This window comes from Ustilago hordei, assembly GCF_900519145.1.
Source record: "Ustilago hordei strain Uho2 genome assembly, contig: UHO2_contig_17, whole genome shotgun sequence".
Classification (NCBI taxonomy): Eukaryota; Fungi; Basidiomycota; class Ustilaginomycetes; order Ustilaginales; family Ustilaginaceae; genus Ustilago; species Ustilago hordei.
This window is the reverse complement of record NW_024545291.1, coordinates 447,853-468,244: the sequence shown is the minus strand read 5'-3', so window position 1 is coordinate 468,244 and position 20,392 is coordinate 447,853. Positions and strand designations below refer to the sequence as shown.

Sequence of the window (20,392 nt, the reverse complement as noted above, 5' to 3'; positions counted from 1 at the left end):
TGAAAAAGTCGGCCAGATCACTAGAATTCGGCTCTGAGCTGGTGCCGTTGACTACAGACTCAACAGCAAACAAGCCACATTGCACACGAATACAATGCAGAGCCTGGTGGAATGGTGTGAATGGTGATGAAAGGTTGAAGTTTTTGCCGAAGATGATCATGAAAAATGCTAATATGTGATGTCGTTACAAGTAAAGTACTGAATTCAACGAACAGGAACGCCTCTCCTCTTGAAGCACTCCCCTTTCTCCCACGCTGGAGTAGCGACAGGAGTGGACATCCTTCTGCCGAGGAAAGGCGATTCGGTAGGCAAATGCACATACTCCATCCCTGGACTGGGAACCGTATAGCCTTCGACACCGCCCCCAGCTGCTGCCCTTCTTGAAGCCAAAAAGCTGTTCAATCCAGCACCGATTGCAAGAATCAGCGTGAACAAGATGGATGGCAAGAGTGTCGACAGGGGTGGTCTTGGAGGTAGCGTGGAAGTCTTAGCCTTGGGCTTTGAGGATTTATCCTCTTCGAACAGCTTACTGATGGTAGGAGGGGCAACACGGTAAGCTACAGAGCTGGTTGCAGACCAAGCCATTCGTGCTGACCACAAGAATGCGTGGGCTGTTGCTGAAACTGGAGCCTTTGCTGCACTCGTGCTCTCCTTCTCTGCCTGAGTGTTTGAAGAGTTTGCTTCGGCCTGGGCGCTACTCTCCCGCATAGTCGAGCTGGCAGGCTTACTGGTAGCCCTGGCAGAAATATTGGTGGGACCCAACATGCTCATACCCCAATCCAAAGCCTTTTCAAACTTATGCTTCGTCTTGCCCGCCACTTGCCCAACCTTGTGACTTCGCTTGCTAACGTCATCCCAAGCAGTCAACACGTAACTTGCGCACAAGAAACATGCCAATGACAACACGGTGATGCTTGAGATGCTCAAAAAGAGTGTCATGTGAAACACCGGCCTCAAGGGTGCTGAAAGCTGACGAGTGAGCGTGAGAGCGAGGTTGCCAGCGGAGGCGAGTTGCTTGTGAGCGACATTGAGCGAGTCGAGTAGCATCGCGTCCGGGATCGAAGTAGATGGACGATGATGTCCGTGTGCCTCAGAGGAGAAAGGGGTGCTGGAGTGAGCAAAAGGCGATTCACCACGAATGGAGCCTCGTCGACTTCCGGGAAGCGAAAAACTGGTGATTCGACGACCACTGATTCGGATCGGCTGACGAGGACGACGAGTGTTGTTGGATCGTGGAGGTAGAGTGTCGAAGGGAGAAGTGGATTCGCGATTGGGAAATGTGCCCAAGTTGAATGCGGATTGACTGGATGTCATCATGGGTTCGGGGTAGTCGTGTACGCTAGCTCGACGAGGAGTCTCTGTAGACTGCTCGAAGCTGACATGACGATCGCGACGAGAGGGACTAGTCGATCTCGATCCTTCTGTCTTTTCAGAGCCGAGAGGGCAAAGAGGCTGGTCTGGTCGATCGAAATCCGATCGAAGGATGGTGGGTGGTGAAGGCGCATTGGAAGAGGAGCGCACTGTTGTCCTTGTCGTGCTGATTTCGCTCGTGCTGATTTTGCGATTGTGTTGCGTTGTGGTGGTGACGTCGTTCGCCTCGTCAGAGCTGAGCTCAGGGGTATCGGGAAGCAAGCGGTGTGTGAACTGAGCTCTGGTTCGGTCGGCTGTAATGCTGTTCCAACTGCTGCTAGAGTCGGTGTTGGTGTTGTTGAACTGATTGAGGTGCGTTGCTGAATGCGAGCTTGGCAGACGATAGGCCAATGATGATGAGGACCAAGAGGAAGACTGCTGGGAAGCAAAGATGGTAGAAGCCATCGCATCTTCACTCATCACCCTCATTCTTCGACCACCGGTGCTGCGAGAAGCGTTGCGACTAGGATCAAATGCACTGGGCAAAGGCGGTGGTGATGTTGAAGAGGAAGATGTAGCAAGCCAGATGGACGAGAGCTCTGGGCTATTGCTGGTGGTGTGGCGAGCACCGTGTCGTCTGGATCGGTGATGCTGCTGTGTTGAAGCGGGAAGAGGAGTAGGGAAAGTGTATCGAACACGACGTTCTGGGCTGTGCTGTCCTGCGGAAGCGCCTCCTGGGAGCTGGTCGCTGGAAACTTGAGCACTCGAGTTCGACTGGCTAAGATTGTCATAGTGCAGCGCAGAACGATCCTGGTGTACGCGGTAGCTGGCCTTGAATGCCGAGCGAGGCAGAGTTGCTGTTGAGCCTTGAAAGGAGGATCTGCGGCTTGAAGTTGCAGTTGAAGACTCTGATCGAGTTGGATCGCTCTTCTCGATCGGCAAGCCAGACAGTCTCTTCCAAGCGCTGCGCTCAGAAGGAGTAGCGTTGGCTAGAGCAGCGTTGCTACTACGTCGACGAGAAGCACTGGAAGAGCGCTGTGCTTTGCGAAGCCGTTCCGCCAGCTGACCTGGAGGCAAGACATGCTCCCACCATTCCTGAGCGTGAGGGCCTCGAGAAGAGGATGTGGGCTCTGAGCTTGCTAACATGTTAGTGTGAATAGCGGTGGTGTGAATAGTGGTGCCGCTAGTGGAAGCAGAACTGGTACGTCGACTGAGGTCAGCCGACGTAGCATACGAACCTCGCCATGTGCTGGCCGATGCCTCTGATGAGAGCGACGGTGTCGAGGAGCCAGAGCTGGTGGCTGAGTGCGGTCGCATGGTTGTCGAAGCGGCGGCCATGGTGGCAAAGGCCATAGTGGCAAAGGCCATAGTGGCAAAGGCGATGGTGGCAAAGGCGATGGTGGCAAAGACGAAGCTGACTAGTTTGGTGCGCTGACTGCGGCGAGAGGTTCGCTGTCACGATCGCGCAGCCTTATCTTTCGCTATCGAATGGTTCGCGAGTGCCTGCAATATTGTGAGATGTCGGAGATGCCGATGTTGGAGATGCCGATGTCGGAGAGGCCGATGTGCTGCTGTGTCGAAAGCTGCTGTGTCGAAAGCTGCTGTATGGATGCGTTGCAATAAGAGTCGGCGATGCTCCGAAGATGATGAGTGATGTTGAGATTGTGATTGTCGGAGCGGGGGCCGAGTCAAAATTGTGATCATGGAGAGAAGGTGGAGAGAAGAGTGCAAAGGCTTGCCAGCAGAATGGTATGCCCGAATGTTGCGAAAGGAATCGTGCTGTGCAAACCTAAAGCTGCAACCCGCCGAAGAAGGGGTCCGAAACAAGATGGTGTGATTGCGTGTTGCTCTGGTGATAAGCCGTTGGGTTGTGTAAAACATGAGCCTCTGCTTCTGCCTCACTCTGTTTCTTATCTGGCTATGGCCTCTGCAGGAACATCCGACTCGGCACAGACCCGGCTTTCCTTGTTGCACCATAGTTGAAGCCAACGATGCTGATCAGCAGTTGACAAGGCTGAGGGCATGCAATCCAAGTTTGGCTCGGCGACATAAGAAAGTTGTTTTCCTCACTTTGCTTCCCTTCGACAAGCCTGTGGCGGAAGAAGGGTATCAAAGGATCCCAAGCGAGCTCGCAACGTCTGCCCCGGTGCAGGTGTGTTTGCCCGTGTATGCATGGCTTGCAGCATGCTCTCTCCCTTTGCCGCCTTTTCAACGAGAAAAAAGGGTCCTGTCAAAAAGGAGCGAGCAAGGCGCTGCTTCTGCTGCCCTTGAGCCTGATTTCTTTTCTTTTCTTCTTCTCCTTCTTTTTCTCGTTCTTCCGCTGCAATTCAGGGCAAAGCTAGCTCTCAAGGCTCTCCTCCGCCACCAACCCTTTCACAATCTTAAGATTAAATAAAAGTTTCCTTGAAAGCTATCACAAGCAAAAACGTGGGCGTGGGAAAATCAAACTTGCCAGCAGCAACGCAGAGAGAGAGAGCACGTTCTAGGAAACTATTGGGTGTGACGCCTTATTGCTCTGCCTGCTTGCTGAGAGATGACAACAGTCGCCATCGACAGCCACTTGGATCGCATTGACCCCTTTCCACGCTTCCCACATTCCCATCCTCTTGACCGATGAGAGCAAGCCAAGAGGCACGAAACAGATCGCCAAGCAGACCAGATACCAGGAAATCCATCTGAGCACAGCCGGAAAAGATTGCCAAAGATAAGGCCTTCTCGTGGCAATTTCGCCTCACTCTGTCCGGCAAGATCCACAACCGCACTCGAGCTTTTTCTCTTTTCACAGCTCGCCATTTAGGTTGAAAGCCAGCTTCCTTTCATCCTCATCAAACGCTTTCTTTCTGTCCGCCAGACCTTTGTTAGCAAGGATTGCTTCTACTTGCTCGGCAGAAGTAAATGATGTTGTTCTTGGTTGCAAAGTAAAGCAAGCTCAGGTTCCGAGTTGGAAGAGAGCGGATATCGTTGCATCACGTGATCCTCAAAATTTTGCTCAAAAATAGTCAAAAATGGCGTGCCCCTCTCGCCTGGACTCAACAATCGAATTGCATGGGAAAGATAAGAAAGAAAAATTCGTCTAAAATTCAATTGGTTTCACTTCTAGGCGCCTTTTCGATTCTTTCCGATACACGGGTGCAGCCGGCACGCGCCAGGACCTCCTTCCGACAATGCTGATCCTCGCCGACTGCTGCTAAGCTAGCATGGTCGAGGTGGCCCCGCACGACTCATCCTAGTGGAACAAAGCATCGCCTACGCACCAACGGGAACGCTAATGTCTGTAACTATATGCTCCCACCAGCTTGCCAAGCGAGCGAGCTTAAACCTTCAATCGTCCATATTCTCGCTTCTCGCTCTATGGCACGAGTATTACGCGGGACTGCCTAGCAGCGAGCACCAGAGAGTTCCACTCAGACCAAGCGAAGAAACAGCGAAACAGAGAGCCAGAAGAGGGAAGCCCGTTCAGAAGAATCGGCAGCGAGAAGAAAGCGTCTGGGAAATAAGGGGGTCATGCCTCAGAAACCCTTCTACAAATGGACGCCAGCATCGCCATGGAACAGGGGCTCACAGTAACCGCAATAGCGCCAGTCCTTTCTGAATCCTTGTTCGCATTAACCGCTGCATAAGCCGGTAGAAGTGCACCTTGGGTGAACGCACCGGAGGTGGCGAAGAAGGATGCAGCATAACAAACATAGAGGTTTTTGGAGCCGAGGAACATAGCGTAACCGATGCACATCGTGATGGCGCCTGAGATGGTGAATACGGAACGAATCTTGAACTTGGCTGAACAGTATGCAAAGGCAAGGGTGGCGATTGCTCCAGCGACATTGGGGGGTACTGTGAGAAGTTGTTGTTGGATAACTGTCTACCTGGGAGCTGGAAAGATGCCGCGGACTACAGTTGGGGGGGGGGGGGGGGGGAATACAGCAGTGCCTTGGACGGCGATGTTATCCAAGAGGAACATCATAGCACAACAAAGTGAGGTGGTGGAAGTGATGCCTTTCCAGATGAGCTTCTTGTGTGTCTTGTCAACAAGTTCTTTCTGACCCACGAGCTTGGACTTCAAACACACTTGTAAGAAGGCTTTTTCCGCGTCAGTCAACCACCGTGAGGTGTGGATCAAGTCGGTGAGGGTGAAGTATCCAATAATAGCGACGATGATAGTGATCAAACCTTCGATCAAGAAGTTCATCTCCCAGGACTTGACTTCTCCAATGTGAGGAATCTTCAAGATACCATTAGCAAGCAGACCTCCGAATGCCCCAGCAGAAGGGGTGGTGACGAGGTACAAACTGAGTCGGAAGACAAGTTCATCCTTCTTATACCACCTCCAGAAGTTATTCTTTTTTCTCTTCACTACCATCATCTTCTCCAAAGCCAGGCATACGATAACCTGGTTTGTCGATTATTTGCCCTCCCTGTCTGTACGGCGGGCTGGGAGCCTCCTTGTCGAGCTTCGAGGACCTCACGGGTCTTCGCCTGCAATCCACCTAGTTATTAGTGTGTTATTATAGTCGGTTTAGTTTTAGTTTCATACCGTGCGATTGAGTCTAGACGGGATGAAAGGACTACTACGAGCGTCGGTCAGAAGCTTTACCAAAAAGGTCAGTAAAGTTGGCATGCCAGTGTAACTGACCTATCATGGTGTCAGCAAAATCTTTGAGAGCCTCTAAGCATGCCTCTTCCTTTGACTCCTGAACCCTCCTCAGAGCAGTTGTGGAAGCCAAAACTCTCCACAAGCCCTTTAGCTGATGTGGAGATGCTTTTGAGGGCAGCTTCTGCATGTGATCCCTTGACAATATCAACACTTCTGTAAGCCAAATTGATATTGCTCTGCAAAGGCACTGGCCTTCCGGGTGAAGTTCTATATCCCTGCAAAAGAGAGGGCCCAGGTTTGAAGGGGCTAGGTCTCATTTCACTGGGAGTCGCCAACCCAGCTTCAGCAGCTGTTTGCTTGGAACTGCTCAGAGTATTGGGGGCAGTGGTGGTGGTGGGTTGGCCTGTGGTGGTACCTTTGCCATGTTGGACCACCTCCTTGTATCCAGCTCCACTTGTCTTGCCCTGGTCTGCTTTGTTACTGCAAAAGGGGTTCTCAAGAGGCTCAAATTTGTCAAACTTGTTCCTGCAGTGAGCCCTTGTGATCTTGGGAGCAACACCAGCAATATAGACTTTGAGTGGTATCTTGTCATATTGCAGGTGGCCAAAGACTTTGAGGCTGCTGTATACCATGACATCAGCAACTATGTGGGTCTTGCCCTGGCTGACAAGCCCATCCCACTTTGCAACTAGAGTCTGATCCAGCCAGATCTTGTGGTGGCAGGGGGGATGAGTCTTTCCATGGCAAGACTTGCACTTCATCTTGTAGCTGCCAGAGTCAGCAGGCATGCAGTCAATGCTGACCTGCAAGCATCTTTTGCATGGCCCACAGTGCCTAGCAGCCAGAACCTTGTGAGCCCTGGCATGATTCTGAGTCTTCTTGAAGACATGCATGCCTCCCACTTTCTTTGCTGTTGCCACCTTGACACAACCTGAATGTCTGATGAGTTTGCTCTCCTTGCTATCAGCTTGGCTCCCTGCTGCTAAGGAAGTGCTACCCTGGCTTGCATCACTGCTGTCTGATTTGTCAGACCAGTATTCAGTGTCACCTGTATCTCGCTTACTTGCTTCACTAGGGTTCAAATCCTTGCTACCATTTGTACTTCCTACATTGGTGGTGGCAAATTCGATTCCAGCTTGGCTGCCTTCTCTGTTGCTACCCATTTGACTCTCTGTTACTGCGGTGGTGCATCGTTTGCTTCTAGCTTGGTGTAAGCGGTTGTGCACCTGAAACCAGGTTTGGTGTTTCCAGTTGATATTGGTGAGATCAACCGAGTGAGTTCTTTTTGGTATGTTTTGGCAAAAGTAACCAGATGGCTGAGTTCTGGTAGGTGTCAGCGGTCGCATGCCTGAAACCCGAGATCTACCGGATTGATTGATTTCAACCAGTTTCAATGAACTCTCTTGAGTGTGTGCCTGTTGGCCACTTTCACTGAGACTGCTTGGAGGCTGATTACCCAATGAGTTTTGGCTAACTGCTGTGAACACTTGGTCTAGTGGTAGTGCAGCACAGTCTAGCTCCTGTCTGCTGCAGGACACCTTAGTGTATGTGATGGTAACATTGGCTTGACACAAGTGTTTGAAGTGTCAACAACCAGATGGCAAATTGATGAGGAAAGCCCAGACTGCAATATGAGTACTGCCTTTGGTGAGATAGGTATCTGGACCACAGTAACTACTGCCTACAGATGATGTCAGTGAGGGGTGATTTAACACACCTGCTCAGATTAGTAGCAATGGCCTGTGATTGCAACTATGTGACAGAACAACTAAATATATGTTACAGTTAGAGTATAGTTAGTTAAGAATAGAGTGGATGCTGGATCCACTCATTTACCATGATGGAGGGAGCTGTCATGGGCCTGGATGCTCAAGAAGCAGGAGGGTCATGGGTTCATATGGAAGGAGCACAGGTATCGAAGACCTAGTCGATACCAGTAGAGAGCATGGTCGTAGTGCAGTCTCCATGGAGACCATGGACTCCTATGGACTCACATGCAAAGGAGAACCGAGCCACATGCGAGGAGGACCAGGCACAGCCACAAAGAGGACCAAGCTCAAGGAGCAGGCACAGCCACGAAGAGGACCAAGCTCAGATGGTTACCACTCAGGGGCTCGAGGGACAAGAGTCCTAGGACACTGGCAAGCAGGTCCTGAGGAAGAGGAGCAGTGTCGAGGGAGTCGACACCAGGTCATGAGGAGGAGGAGCAGTGTCGAAGGAGTCGACACCACTCAAGAGGCACAGGGGTGCCAAGCAGGAGAGGCCCCTGAGCAGTACTCGATGAAGAGGGTACTCTCTGGAGAGAGAGCAGGAGCAGCATCACTGGCGATGCTGTGAAGAGGTATATAACCATGCTTTCTCATCATCATAGGTCGAGTGGATCCTCATCCACTCTACTCACCATAACTAGTTATCACTTCAGCATAAGTATATATTAGTTTCAGTCAGCATAGCAGCAATCCATCAAAGGTTGCTCCTCATCGTAGTGTGTGTGTTGTATCACCACTACCTGACGTCCGAAGGCGCCCATAGCAGGTTAGCGGTCCGGATCAAGATAGAACCGAAGGCAGTAGTCCACTGCGGTCCGGGGATCACTTCAAGCATCAAGTCAACACACTGGACACTCGTGTTGACGCCACCAACCTTATCACCAACACCATCAACCTCATTATCATCGACATCACCAATCTCATCACCAACACCATCAACCTCATCATCATCAACACTCACACCAGCCCTTGGTGTCATCATAACATTGATATTGATCGTGCCGAGCTACCCCTGAACGGAGTGTCCACAGAGGTCAGCCGAAACCTATGATAGTATATACAACGAATGCCACCTGCTGTCACTGCACAACTTGATAGTCACCGATACCGAGACAATAGCTGTCGCACAGTTTGATAGTCACCGAGTATCTCGACAGACCGACCTGGGTTTCAGGCGCGAGACCCCTGACAGGAGCCTATATATATCTTGGCACCATGGTGTCTGTCACAGGGCCAGCGGGCCAGCGCAAGAAGGGTGTGCCAAATTGACCAACAGCATTCATGGTAATGTTGCAGGATCAACAGATCAACATATCAAGGGTATGCAAAATTGATTGGTGCCAAGTCATCAGGAATCAACAAAGCCAATCAGGCTGGTAGCACATATGATTTACAAGATCAACCAAACTCTGGGTTCCGGGTTAATCTCATGAGGATCGATCAGATCAGCATGCCCCAGCAAGTTGGCTGATACAAGCAAGTATCAGGAGATTCAGGAAGGAAGGTACTGGCATTAGAAGGAGAAGCACATGGAGATAACCACATGTAGGAGTGGGGGACCAAGCTCAGCATCATGCAGATGGTTACTGCTTGAGGGGTGCATGCTTATAGCCACACAGGACCAAGCACAGGGGGTGACCACATGACCAAGGGGTTTGGTCATGAGGTCCAACAGGTGGCTAAGGGGAATCATGAGATAAGGATGGGAAGGTGGTTGCCAGTGAAGAAAGAAGGAAGCAGTGAATGGATTGGTTAAATGAAGAGGAGGAGCTGTGTCGAAGGGGTCACACATCATCAAGCAGAAAGGGAGCATGAAGGCAAAAGGACAGTGTTGCATAACCAGTATGCTGTGCAGATGGTAGGGGTGCAGCATCAATGGGATCGATGCCAGTAGGAGAGACAGTGTTGAACAGGGGACAAAGGCCCCTCAAGGGGAATGGGATAGGTGTCACAGGCAACACCAATCAAATGCATAAATACTCTCATTCCACCATAGCATATGAGTGGATCCTCATCCACTCTACACACTACTTATTTACTTACTTACTTGACTCTTAGTTTTGTACCATTGCAATAGCAGTGCTCTTGCAACGACCCTCAAATGTGTGTGTTGTATCACCATTAGGTGTCAACTGTAGGTGGTGTCTTCCAGACACTTGTGGTCCAGTTCTCAACTGTAGGCAGTGTTCTTCAACACTTGCAGTCCAGTCCCTTGCTGTAGGTGGTGTTGCTCAACACCTGCAGTCCAGTTAGTTATTGTAGGCAGTGTCTCACACCTGCAGTCCAGTAACTCCTGTTCTCTGTAGGCAATTAACATATTGCAGTCCAGACAACATCCAAGAGCATTATCAACAGTACTGCAAACACTTGTACTGTAGGGAGAGGATATCACTCACTCTCCAGCAAACAGCATACATGCTGCACAACCTCTGAATGGAGTGTTCAAGGCAGTCAGCTGAGACTTACCAGTCAAAGATGTCTGGTTATGTTTAAGTCAAAACATATCAAGTAGACCTTACTCAATCAACCCCATCTATACTGAACAAATAACACCCAAAACTAGTCTCTGGTGTGCGACCGCTTACAGTGTCGACTTCACCACAACCCTCCTCCTTGCAGAGGTGTAGCCTCTCCATCCACCCCTGTCTACCTTGCTCCTACTCCATTCCTACCCTGTGTCAGAGGTCATGCACCTGAAACCTGAAATCTGTAGTAGAATTGCAACTACTGCTGATCCTATTGAGATCTGTGGTAAAACAGCCTTTATTATTATTCTTGCTGAGATCTGTCATAGAAGCCTTCTATGACTTTTCTCACTCAAATATGTGATAGCTTGAATGTTATGGCAGGTTTTGACTAACTGCTGTGGACACTCTGTCCAGAGGTAGCTCAGCACAATCAATAACTTTAGATACAATGTAATGACACCAAGGTCTGGTGCTGATGATGTTGTTGATGCAGACATGAGTGTCCAGTGTGTTGACTGATTGACTGAGTGATCCCCAGACCACAGTGGACAACTGCCTTTGGTTTTAATGATCAAGAGAGCTGGACTGCAGTATGAACTGCCTTTGGTGTCAATTGATATCTGGACTGCAGAATGAACTGCCTTTGGATGATGTCAATGAGCAGTGATACAACACATGCACTATGTAGAAGCAATGCTCTGCAATTGCAACTGTTGATGGAATACTAATGTATACTTATGTGAAAGCTATAACTAGTAAGATATGATATAGAGTGGATGGGGGTCCACTCAACTACCATGATGAGGAGCAAGTGTGTGTTATATAGATGTCCTTGCTGTATCGCTGGCGACACCACTCGTACCCCTTGTGATCTCCACCTACACCGCTCCTCCTCCTAACAGTCTTGCCTGTCTTCTGATTCCGCTCCTTAACACTATGACTCATCGATGTGACTGTGGAGAAGAATGGGAGAGTTGACATAATCCCCCTTGTCGGCTTGTCGGCTTCGTCAAGACCTGTATGTTTTCCTCCAATTCCGGCAAACCTCAGTAAAATCACATGACCGCGCACTCGCGGTCGCGCTTTAACGCGCCCGCCAACTTTGTTCATCGTCGCCACCCGTCAACTCCCACTAACACGCATCATCGTCCACCAACGGCCCCTATCTCATTCGATCACATCATGCAGTCATACGTGGCACCTCGCCTTCACACACTGACCATAGAAGCATATATACTCTTAACATTGCTGTATCTAGTCTTCATGTCATGTTTACGATTTCGCCACTCGCTCTATTGCCCTGGACTGTGGATTCCCTCAACAACCTCGCTCACCGTCGCCACTCATCATCACCCACCAACACTCCTCGCTCTTATTGCGATTGCGTACGATCATACGTGTCACTTCATTCCACATACGCACACACTGACCATCAGTTATATATTTGGCATTGCTTTGTACTTAGTTGTCTTCTGAACCATCGCAATCGCTATCCGTTTCGCCGCTTTTCGCTTGCACGTTCCTCAACAGGTACGGACGACAAGCTCTAGCGGAAGCTGAAAGCTATAGCTTGCATTGAAACGAGTCAAAACTGAGGAAAGACAGTAAGGACAGCCGAACGACCAAACGAGACGGACGACTGATAGGGGAACAAAAAAAAAACGAATGTATCTGAAAACCGAACAATGGTGAGAGACAGAAGGCACCTTCGACGTCAACACTTGACATTCCTTCCCACTCCTTGGCCCTCCATCACATAGGAATAGCATAGTCATATCTATAACACAACCTACCACCCCATTTGCCACTTTCATGATCCAGCAACTCCCCTGCCGCAATATTCTCTGCTAGGGGTTGAAAATTGATCACGTCCTCCTTCTTCGCATCCCAAGGTTTCCTCCCCATTCCTTCCTTCTGTTGTTGTTTTGGACCATGGAATGCAACTCTGTTCTCCGGCGTCTTGTTTTGCCATGTACTGAAGACGTTATCGATGAATCCATGATGGCTGTGAAAAACGTACTCGTTTGGACTTGTGCTTAACCAAGCCATGTTTCCGCCTACACAAGTATGCATCGCCAAGTGGGTGCTGATTTCTAGTGCTGCTGAAAAGTCAAAGAATCTCCCTTTGCCATGTGTCTTACCCAGCCCGGAGAGGAAGTTGGCATTCAGGAAGGTTGAGCAGTTCGAACCAAAATGCGGGTTGGGCTGAGTAGTGTCTAGATTGTTGAATTGACGGCATAGACGGTGGCGGAAAGGAGCGTTAAACCAATGATCGGAAAGTGCTCCATCAGTTACTGCTTTGCCTCTGCCCCAAGCACAGTCGTCTGAATCACCCGACCCATCCGTTCCCAAACCGTAGCGAGGGTCGGAATCGAAAAGGGCGTTGGTGGAGGGATCATCACTTGTTTTTGTCCAATCTACCCAAGGCAGACCCATTCCAGCGGGAAGACCGCATGCAACGAGATCTTGTTCGACAAGAGCGGTAAATGCACGATGGAAAACGGTAAAATAGGCTGTGAAATGGACGTATTTGACCATGCGAACGTGTAAAAGAGTCCAATCGTCGGCTGCGTTGAAGTTTGAATCGCTGCGGAAACGAGAGGGTTTGGTTTGGACGCATTTTAGGGCCGAGGCGTAAGCTGTTTTTTCGGCAAGGGTAAGGGTAGAGTATTCTTTGCGGATGAGGAAGGATTTGCATGTTGACCTGCGGTTGGTGTCCGAAGTAAGGTTGGGGTTTGGGGAGGTCAGTTGCAGTTTCTCGGTGGTGGCTGGGTCCATGGTGGCTGGGTCCGTGGTGGCCGGGTTGGTGGAGTTAGTGTTTGAGAGAGAGAGAGTTGGCTCGGTGAGACCAGGATTGGTTCCAGGTTGAGGCATCATCTTCTGCTGTGGGTCGTTAATGAGTTCGGGCGCGACTGAAAAAGAATCCTGACTAAGACCAGGAGGCAATTTGGTAGCCTTCACATCAGCAGAAGTCGCTTTCGGATCAGTGGAAAGCAGCTTGTCGCCATCAGTGGTCGGATCGGCTGTAGTCGGAGCTTTCTGACGGTCAGTAGTCAGTGCCTGCGTCGACAAACGATCATCAACTGGCTTTCCATCCCTTCCAGGAACCGTCTTGCTTGGATCACTACTAGCAGCAAGGTTCTGTTCATCACCAGCCTTCTGAGCACCCGGGTCCCCATTTCCACTCCTACCACCCAACGCACCACCGCCACCACTGATCGCATCTCTAGCAGGAGTCACACTTTCCGGACTATTCTTCGCCACAACCCGCTCCGCCATAGAAGGTCGCATCATCCCCTCACCCCCATTCCACCCTTGTCCTTGCTTAATCATTCGAAACCCGCTCCCACCCCACATATCCGGCAGAACCCTGCTCTCACCTCCGTTTTCATTAGCAGCATAGACCTTCTTCACGCACCCCAAAAGTTTCTGCCTCTGTCTCTCGGTTTTCTCCCTTAGCTTTACATCGCCAGTGGTGGGAAGGAACCAAGTGTTGGACTGAGGGGCATCGTGAGCGGTGAATCCCCAGGAACGAGGGGGGAGCTGGGTAAGCAATCCTTCGTCGACTAGGTTAGAGGGATGGGAATGGGTGTTGAGGAGAGAGGTGATCTGGTCGCGATCGGCTCGAGAGGAGGGGCCTTTGCCTAGACAGTGTAAGAGCGCATCGACATTGGATGAGGGTCCGGGGGAGGTTGTGGAAGGTGGGAAGGGGTTGTGGTCATCGGCGGCGCTGACCAAGGAAAGCGAGGTAAAGAGGAGAGTGGTGGAGAGAGTGGTAATGAGGAACTTCATCCTTGTTCATTACCACCGCTGTAATGGATGGAAAGGATGCGAACGTGACAGGGAAGGTATTCTAAAGTTGGGGGATGACAAAGGAATGTATACACTCAGAAAGGTCGAAAAGATGGTGGTGTTGGTAGTGGAAAGAAGAGAGGAAGAGCAAATGGGGCGGGTCGATCTTTGCTATCTGCCCCCCCCTCCCCCTCCGCGAAACTGAGCTTCAGTCGGCTGATGAACCTCGCCGAGCTCAGTTGAACAACACGCTTGCTTGGTGGCAGTGTAGAATCGAGCATCGACTTCCCCTGAGCACCAGCAGATGAAGGCACCTGTTGGTGGGCGACCAGCTGGTGGGAATCCAACAGCCCACAGCCACGACAAAAGGGGGAGCTTTGGGCGGATATGAAGTTCAGATAAGTCCGTGCCCACTTCTTATCGTCTTGCTCCGGCTTACAGTGAATGCCTCGTATCTCTGCATTGGGCTTTCAATCCGAACCCTAAAACACCGGTACTCTGACAAGGTCTGCGTCGGTTGTGGCGATGAGGTGGAAGAAGTGATAATCGCAGGAACCCCGACCTCAACTTCATCAACCGATGCAACATCCTACCACTCGTGCGTTGTTGCTGATGACGTGGAAGCACAGGTCCCCCCCATTTTCATCTGCTTTGGAACGGCATGCGATCGTCTGTGTTTCAAGAGGATCCGTGTCACTGTTTCATAAGGCGTAACACTGAGCGCTTTTTGCCATGCAGTACGACCGACACAAATGACCGTCAACCGTTCCTTTCGAGCCGCCACAATGAGCAATCCGGCCAAAACATGGTCATCACGGAGACTTCACTGGAAGATGGTCGAGTCAAGCCTGCGATCTGTGCGTTGACCTCCATGGCTGATACTGATGACGTTCCTGATCTCCTGACGAACCAAATACTTGCATCGATCCCTTCTGATCCATCGCCTCTGACCCTGGCATCGATGACCAATTCGCACAGATCAAGCTTGAAGATACCGCATTGTAGATTCATTGAACTGCATCACAAGATTCTTTCGTCCCTAACTCTGGCTTTGACGTGGGGCTTAAACGCGCTGCCATCGACTCTCTAACTCCATAATGCTGACCTCCTGCCCTGCCTGTTTGAGCACCAATATCAAAGCTTCATTAGTATTCGTTCCCCACATCTACGTCAAGCGGGTTTGCGACTTACTTTTTCATCATAATCCAACCACTCAGTGCCGTCTTCCTCGAACTCTACCTTATCAAAAACAGTACCCGAATCGGTCCCTTTGCAAGTCCACTGACCCTGAGGGTCGAACCCTACCGGTTCTAAACCTCTAAAATCCAACACGCAGAGAGTTTGCCATTCTGCTCCTGAGTCTTGATCTGCTTCGATTGTTTTCCAGAGAGGTTCCTTTTGGGTTGGCTCGTCAAATTCTGTTTGCCAAAAACGTCAGTTTCTGGCCCATAACAATGCAGAGTCTAAGTTGTTTCGCTTCGCATAGCTGCAAAACGAGGCGGAGGAAAGGAGAAGAGTACCTACTCGCGGAAGATTCTTTTTTACAAAACTATCCCACCAGACAAAGAAAAAAGCCAGAAAACCAGATCAGAAAGAGAAACAAGGGGGGCAGGAGGTGGTGGGAGAAGCTTACATTGCAGCTCATAACAAGATTAGCAGATCCACGTGCACCTTTTGTCATCTCATGTTGATCGGAAGGAGTAACACCGACTAGTTTGGAATGTTCTTCGTGACAGGATGAGCATTTGAGTTTGAGCATGAGCGTGTGGTCTGGATCGGAGGGGAGGAGGGAGGTCACGTTTGTGAATTGTGCTCTCAGTTGCAGTGCTAGGCGCTGTCAGCGAGCGTGAGCGAGCGATGCGAGTCCAAAGCCAAGACGAGACGAACAGCGATGCGAGTTGAGCCGTGAACAGGGATGCAGGGAAAGGATCTCAGTCAGACAAAGACTTAACCCGGGCGAAAGCGGGGGGAGGAGTGGACTTACAGGCATCCTGGGAGAGTCTCTCCAGAACGAGATGATGAAGGGGGGAATGAGATGTGGTGAATGTGAAGAGAAGAATGGGCCGAGAGAAGGCCTGAGCGCAAACGACATCCTTCATGAGGACTATAGAGATCCGAATTCCGAATTCTTATATTTTGACAGGGTCCGACTTCCAGTTGTGCACACGACACAACCCTTGTTCACACCCGCACTCATTTCAGCTGAGAGAGTAGTGATAGCCGTTACATTCCGATGCTTACGATTCATAGATGCGAGGAGAATAGTCAGGAGGAGGCATGTCGAAAATAGTACTGAGGGATCGTTTGACTCTGGTTGCTGCTTTGAAAGGTGATTCTTCCGAAGGGTTGGTGTCTTGTCCAGCAAGGTCAGCTGCGAGGAGAATGTGCTGCATATCCAGCAGATCCGCCCTTCACGGCATTCCTATATCAGGTTCTGCGCCGGATACCCTATCTCTTTCACTCAAAATCAAAGTACCTCCAATCAAGTCGGCTGGCCGACCCACCGCATTCATCGATCGGGATCGCGTGAGTGAGCTCGAAAGGATCATGGGAGGAGCTGCAAGATTGGTCTGTCTCGAAACCTTCGAGCCAGTCGGCAGTAGAGCTGCTCGATCATCGTCCGGCGGCTCGAAAATCTGCAGAACTTGCACGGCGGGGGAATGTGTCTGCCCAGGCGCCAAGTGGCCGCTTTTTTTCATTCGTAGGGAGGGAAAATCCTTCGTGAGCCTCTTCTGCATGGTTGTGTCGTTGGCCAGCATCCGAAGCGTCCGTCGATTCCACATTGGGGTTGCCAGACGAAATGACAGCAAATGTAGAGTGTGAAATGTCATCTGCTACTACTGAGCGTGATTGCGGAAGCGGCCATTTCGACTCGTGCATGATCTGCAGCGACGACACACTCCCTGCTGAACCTAGAATGGTTGAGCCTGATAAAGTTGATGATGTACGTGTCAATGTGCTTGTAGGCCCGGGCTGGATTGGTCCAGCTGCAGTCGGAGGGACTTCGACCTCGCCTCCATCAAGAAGAACCGTTGAACCGCGCCGTCCAAGATCGCCATCGATACCAATATCGACACGCTCTGCCCAATTCTCGTAAAAGAGACCGGGCAAGGGGCGAGCTCTCAATACTAGGTGGCCACCTATCTACGACGACTGTAGTCGTGTCCTCTGTCGTCTGCGTGTGATCTTGATCGACAACATCGCCAGTGTCTGCGTTCGCACTTATTCTCGGCGACGCATGCATCTCTCCACTAGCGCTCTGCTTCTGGACTGATTGCCTTTTCGGACGACTGAACCGATCAGATAACTGATTTATCGCCTCCTGCCAAACATCTTGCCTCTTCGTACCCAACCCACCGAGTGCTAAAGTGGCATCCAACCTTGGCTGAAAAGAAATCGAAGGCTGGAAGGATTGCGCTCTCGCCCTCCCCTGAAATGTCGAAACAGTCGGCGTGACAAGATCCATCGAGTCAAAAACATTCAGTTCGCTTGGACCGGAACTTTCCCGAGCATGTAGTAACAGCACTTGTGGAAGGTCTAGAGCCGAATTTTCAGCTGTTGAAATATCGTTGTCACCAGCTCTCCAGCCAGTTAGAGGCACCATTGAGCTGTATGCCCTACGTCGGCCGAGAAGTCCGGTCGAGGTTCCGGTAGGCAAAGTGAGAGAGGTTGGAGATACATTTACCGATCCTGTGTCCTGCTGAATTTCGCGAGAAGGCTCCTCAGCTTCCGTGGGAACGAAGATTCCCAAAGGACTAAAGTCGAATACTGAAGCACTTGAAGCTGTAGATGAGGCAGAAACGTTGCCTGCTCGACCAAAGCCTTCCAAGCCCGGAGCAGTTTTCTCGCGCGAAACCTGTTTGCCAAGGCTGGAGAGCTGAGTCCAGAAACGACTGCCTACATCTTCTGTATCAGCATCACCATCGCTTTCGACGTGCTGTGAGGGCGGACGAAGTTGACTACGGCTGCTGTGAATGCTGGTGGGCTGTGTCGGGTGAGTAGAAAGAGAGGTGGTGTGAGAAGGGAAGCTTCGATGGCTGGATCCTCGAGAAGACTGATATCGTTGGCGAAGTGATGGCGCCTCATGCTCTTCTTCTGGGTTTGAGACGATACTTTCTTGGAGGTCGGAGCCGAAGGCAAGTCCGCCTGCCGCCTGTATCTGCTTTGTCGACACGGGTTCGGTCGCGCTGAGAGGATGTGCAGTAGCAAGAGACAAGGATCGCAGCTTGTTGTCTTCTCCACCTCTGTATCCAATTTGTTGATGCGATTGAGACTGTGTCGTTGGTGAAGCTGTTAAAGTCAATGCAGCGCTGATCAAGGGGCGAACATTGTCGCGAGGAAAGGATCGCGTTTGGGGGGAGTAAGAAAGAGGACTTTTGCGTACCGGCGTTCTCGGTGCGCCAGGGAAGCTTTTGCTCTGTACCATACTTGACGAGATCCCTAGCCTGCCTGTGTTTGCCCGTGAGACGGTCATTTCCGATTTGCGGCGAGTCCAAGGGCTGCTATCGTGTGTATCAATCCCAGATCTAGCCGCGCTTGCGGACTTGAATGTGGACACTGCAGTATGTGACTTGCTGAAAAGGCTTGGCGATGGTCGGAGGGAATTCAAGGGCGGTGTCAAAAAATACCGAATCAGAGCGACAATGGGAAGACCGGTCTGGCGGAAAAGGTATGGCAGAGAAACGTCTCGATGCTTGTCGAAGGTGGCACCGCCTTTGAAGTACCGGTCGAAAGCGATCTTCCAGCTCTGTAGAGTTAGTCGGGCCATCGTGCTGGCCGGCAGAGCAGAAACAGAACTGAGATCGAGGTAGAAGTCGACGTCGCTATCCGAACGACATTTGGCGTTGAAGTTGGGGCTGGTGGAGAGATGAGCTTTGAGACACTCGATCTGGTCCTCAATCGAGCGTTGCAAGGGAAGAAGAATCGTTTCGTCGTGTGCCTGAGCTTCGGCGTTGGTTGAACTGTTGTTGTTGTTGGAAAGTGGGGCAAGCAGAATGCTCCACTGCGATGGTTGTGGCTTGTAAAATTGTAGTGAAGATGCATGAGGACGACGCGATTGGACTGGAGACTGACTACTGTTCGGTTGGAACTCTTGCCTATGGACTGGGAGAGAAGCGTAGCTCTGCTTGGGTGAGAGGCCTGAGGCCGAAGAGTCTGAACGTCGCTGACCGACCTGTCGATCGCTGGGATAGTCGTCTATTCGACGCTCAAAAGCACTTCCTGCAAACGGTGTCCCAAACAAAATCCGAGGTCGGGCATCTTGCTTATCCTGCTGTTCTACTTCGGCGATCGATGCAATGGAGGTAGCGCGTGACGAAGAGGAGAGGAAGGGCTTCGGATGACTCGGACCGCGGCTTGTACGAGGTGGAGCTTGCAGTGCTGGATCCCCAGGTGGTGTTGCTCCGAGCCTCTCTTTTGACGACGTGATCGGTTGAGACGGCAACAAGGGCGGGAAGCAGAAACTTGGATGGTGTTCAGTGCTGACTGGTTCAGTGGGATGGTAGTGGGGTGATAGCTCTTGCGGCCAAGATGATTGGTGTTGGATCTCGTGCTGCTGGCTCTCGCGCAGCCAGGCTCGCGAGCGTGCTGCGGATGAGATGAAAGAGACAGAGACGTCCTCTTCTTGATGAAAGCGCTGAAGTGAAGCGTCGAGGCTGAGTTCGGGTAGTGCTGGAGAAGAAAAGTCGGCGCTAGAAGTGGCGGATCTGATTGAACGAGATTCTCGATCAAGATTCATTGCTGGTCCCTGCATAGCGATTTCACCAAGTGCAGGGCGGAGAGTGATGTCGACTTGTTTGCGCTGTGACAGTTAGGTTGCTGACGAATCGCTTTATATCACAAGGTAGCAGCAGCCGGCCTGGAGCTGCGAGGTGTGGCTAAGGCATGTATCTAACCTGGGCTCTCCTAACTACTTGTAGCTTCGAACAGATCTGGTACGAGCTGTATGCAAGACCTCGATCGCGTAGACGATCATTGAGACACGACTGAACAGTCTCTGCCATACTGTCCAGCTAGTATGCATTCCAGTATCAAGGCCATGCAGTGTTGGAAGTGCAATCAGGTACCAAGGTCGGCTATCGAAGCGAAGGCGTTGGCATTGAAGATCCACTTTGGCGCAGGAGATAGCGTTTTGGGATGGAAGGATCGGCGTACCGACGCTAAGTGGGCTGTAGAAGGCCAGGTACCAAGCAAGTCGATGCTTCTAGACCAATGCGGATGCTGCTTCCATGTGGCGTGGACCACAAAAGAGGATCCAGATGAATAGCGGGGACGTAGAAGAGAGGCTATCCGGAATGGCGGAAAGAAAGCAAGGAAAGAAAGCAAGGAAGGGAAAGAGGATATATCTCGAGCTACGCGTTCAAAAGTGGTGGTTATATACTCTGCTCAGCCATCGATCAGGAAGCTGATCATCGGAAGAGCCG

At 51.0% G+C, this 20,392-nt stretch overlaps 4 protein-coding genes across 4 annotated transcripts; 1 reads left to right on the top strand and 3 right to left on the bottom strand.

The window, feature by feature from the left end:
• Positions 1-204: 204 nt before the first annotated feature.
• UHO2_06218 (uncharacterized protein) lies at positions 205-2,688 on the bottom strand (the record flags this gene model as incomplete). The annotated part of the gene is made up of 1 exon (XM_041560441.1): positions 205-2,688. The coding sequence occupies one exon, from the start codon at positions 2,686-2,688 to the stop codon at positions 205-207; it is 2,484 nt and encodes an 827-aa protein (XP_041416375.1).
• A 541-nt stretch (positions 2,689-3,229) lies between these two features.
• Positions 3,230-3,735, top strand: UHO2_06217 (uncharacterized protein; the record flags this gene model as incomplete). Its single annotated transcript, XM_041560440.1, has 2 exons — positions 3,230-3,502; positions 3,682-3,735. 2 exons carry the CDS (start codon positions 3,230-3,232, stop codon positions 3,733-3,735), a joined length of 327 nt encoding a protein of 108 aa, XP_041416374.1.
• Positions 3,736-11,930: 8,195 nt separating this feature from the next.
• On the bottom strand, positions 11,931-13,970 carry UHO2_06216 (uncharacterized protein; the record flags this gene model as incomplete). The annotated part of the gene is made up of 1 exon (XM_041560439.1): positions 11,931-13,970. One exon carries the CDS (start codon positions 13,968-13,970, stop codon positions 11,931-11,933), a length of 2,040 nt encoding a protein of 679 aa, XP_041416373.1.
• Positions 13,971-16,583: 2,613 nt separating this feature from the next.
• On the bottom strand, positions 16,584-19,972 carry UHO2_06215 (uncharacterized protein; the record flags this gene model as incomplete). Its single annotated transcript, XM_041560438.1, has 3 exons — positions 16,584-17,089; positions 17,319-19,770; positions 19,883-19,972. 3 exons carry the CDS (start codon positions 19,970-19,972, stop codon positions 16,584-16,586), a joined length of 3,048 nt encoding a protein of 1,015 aa, XP_041416372.1.
• Positions 19,973-20,392: the final 420 nt, after the last annotated feature.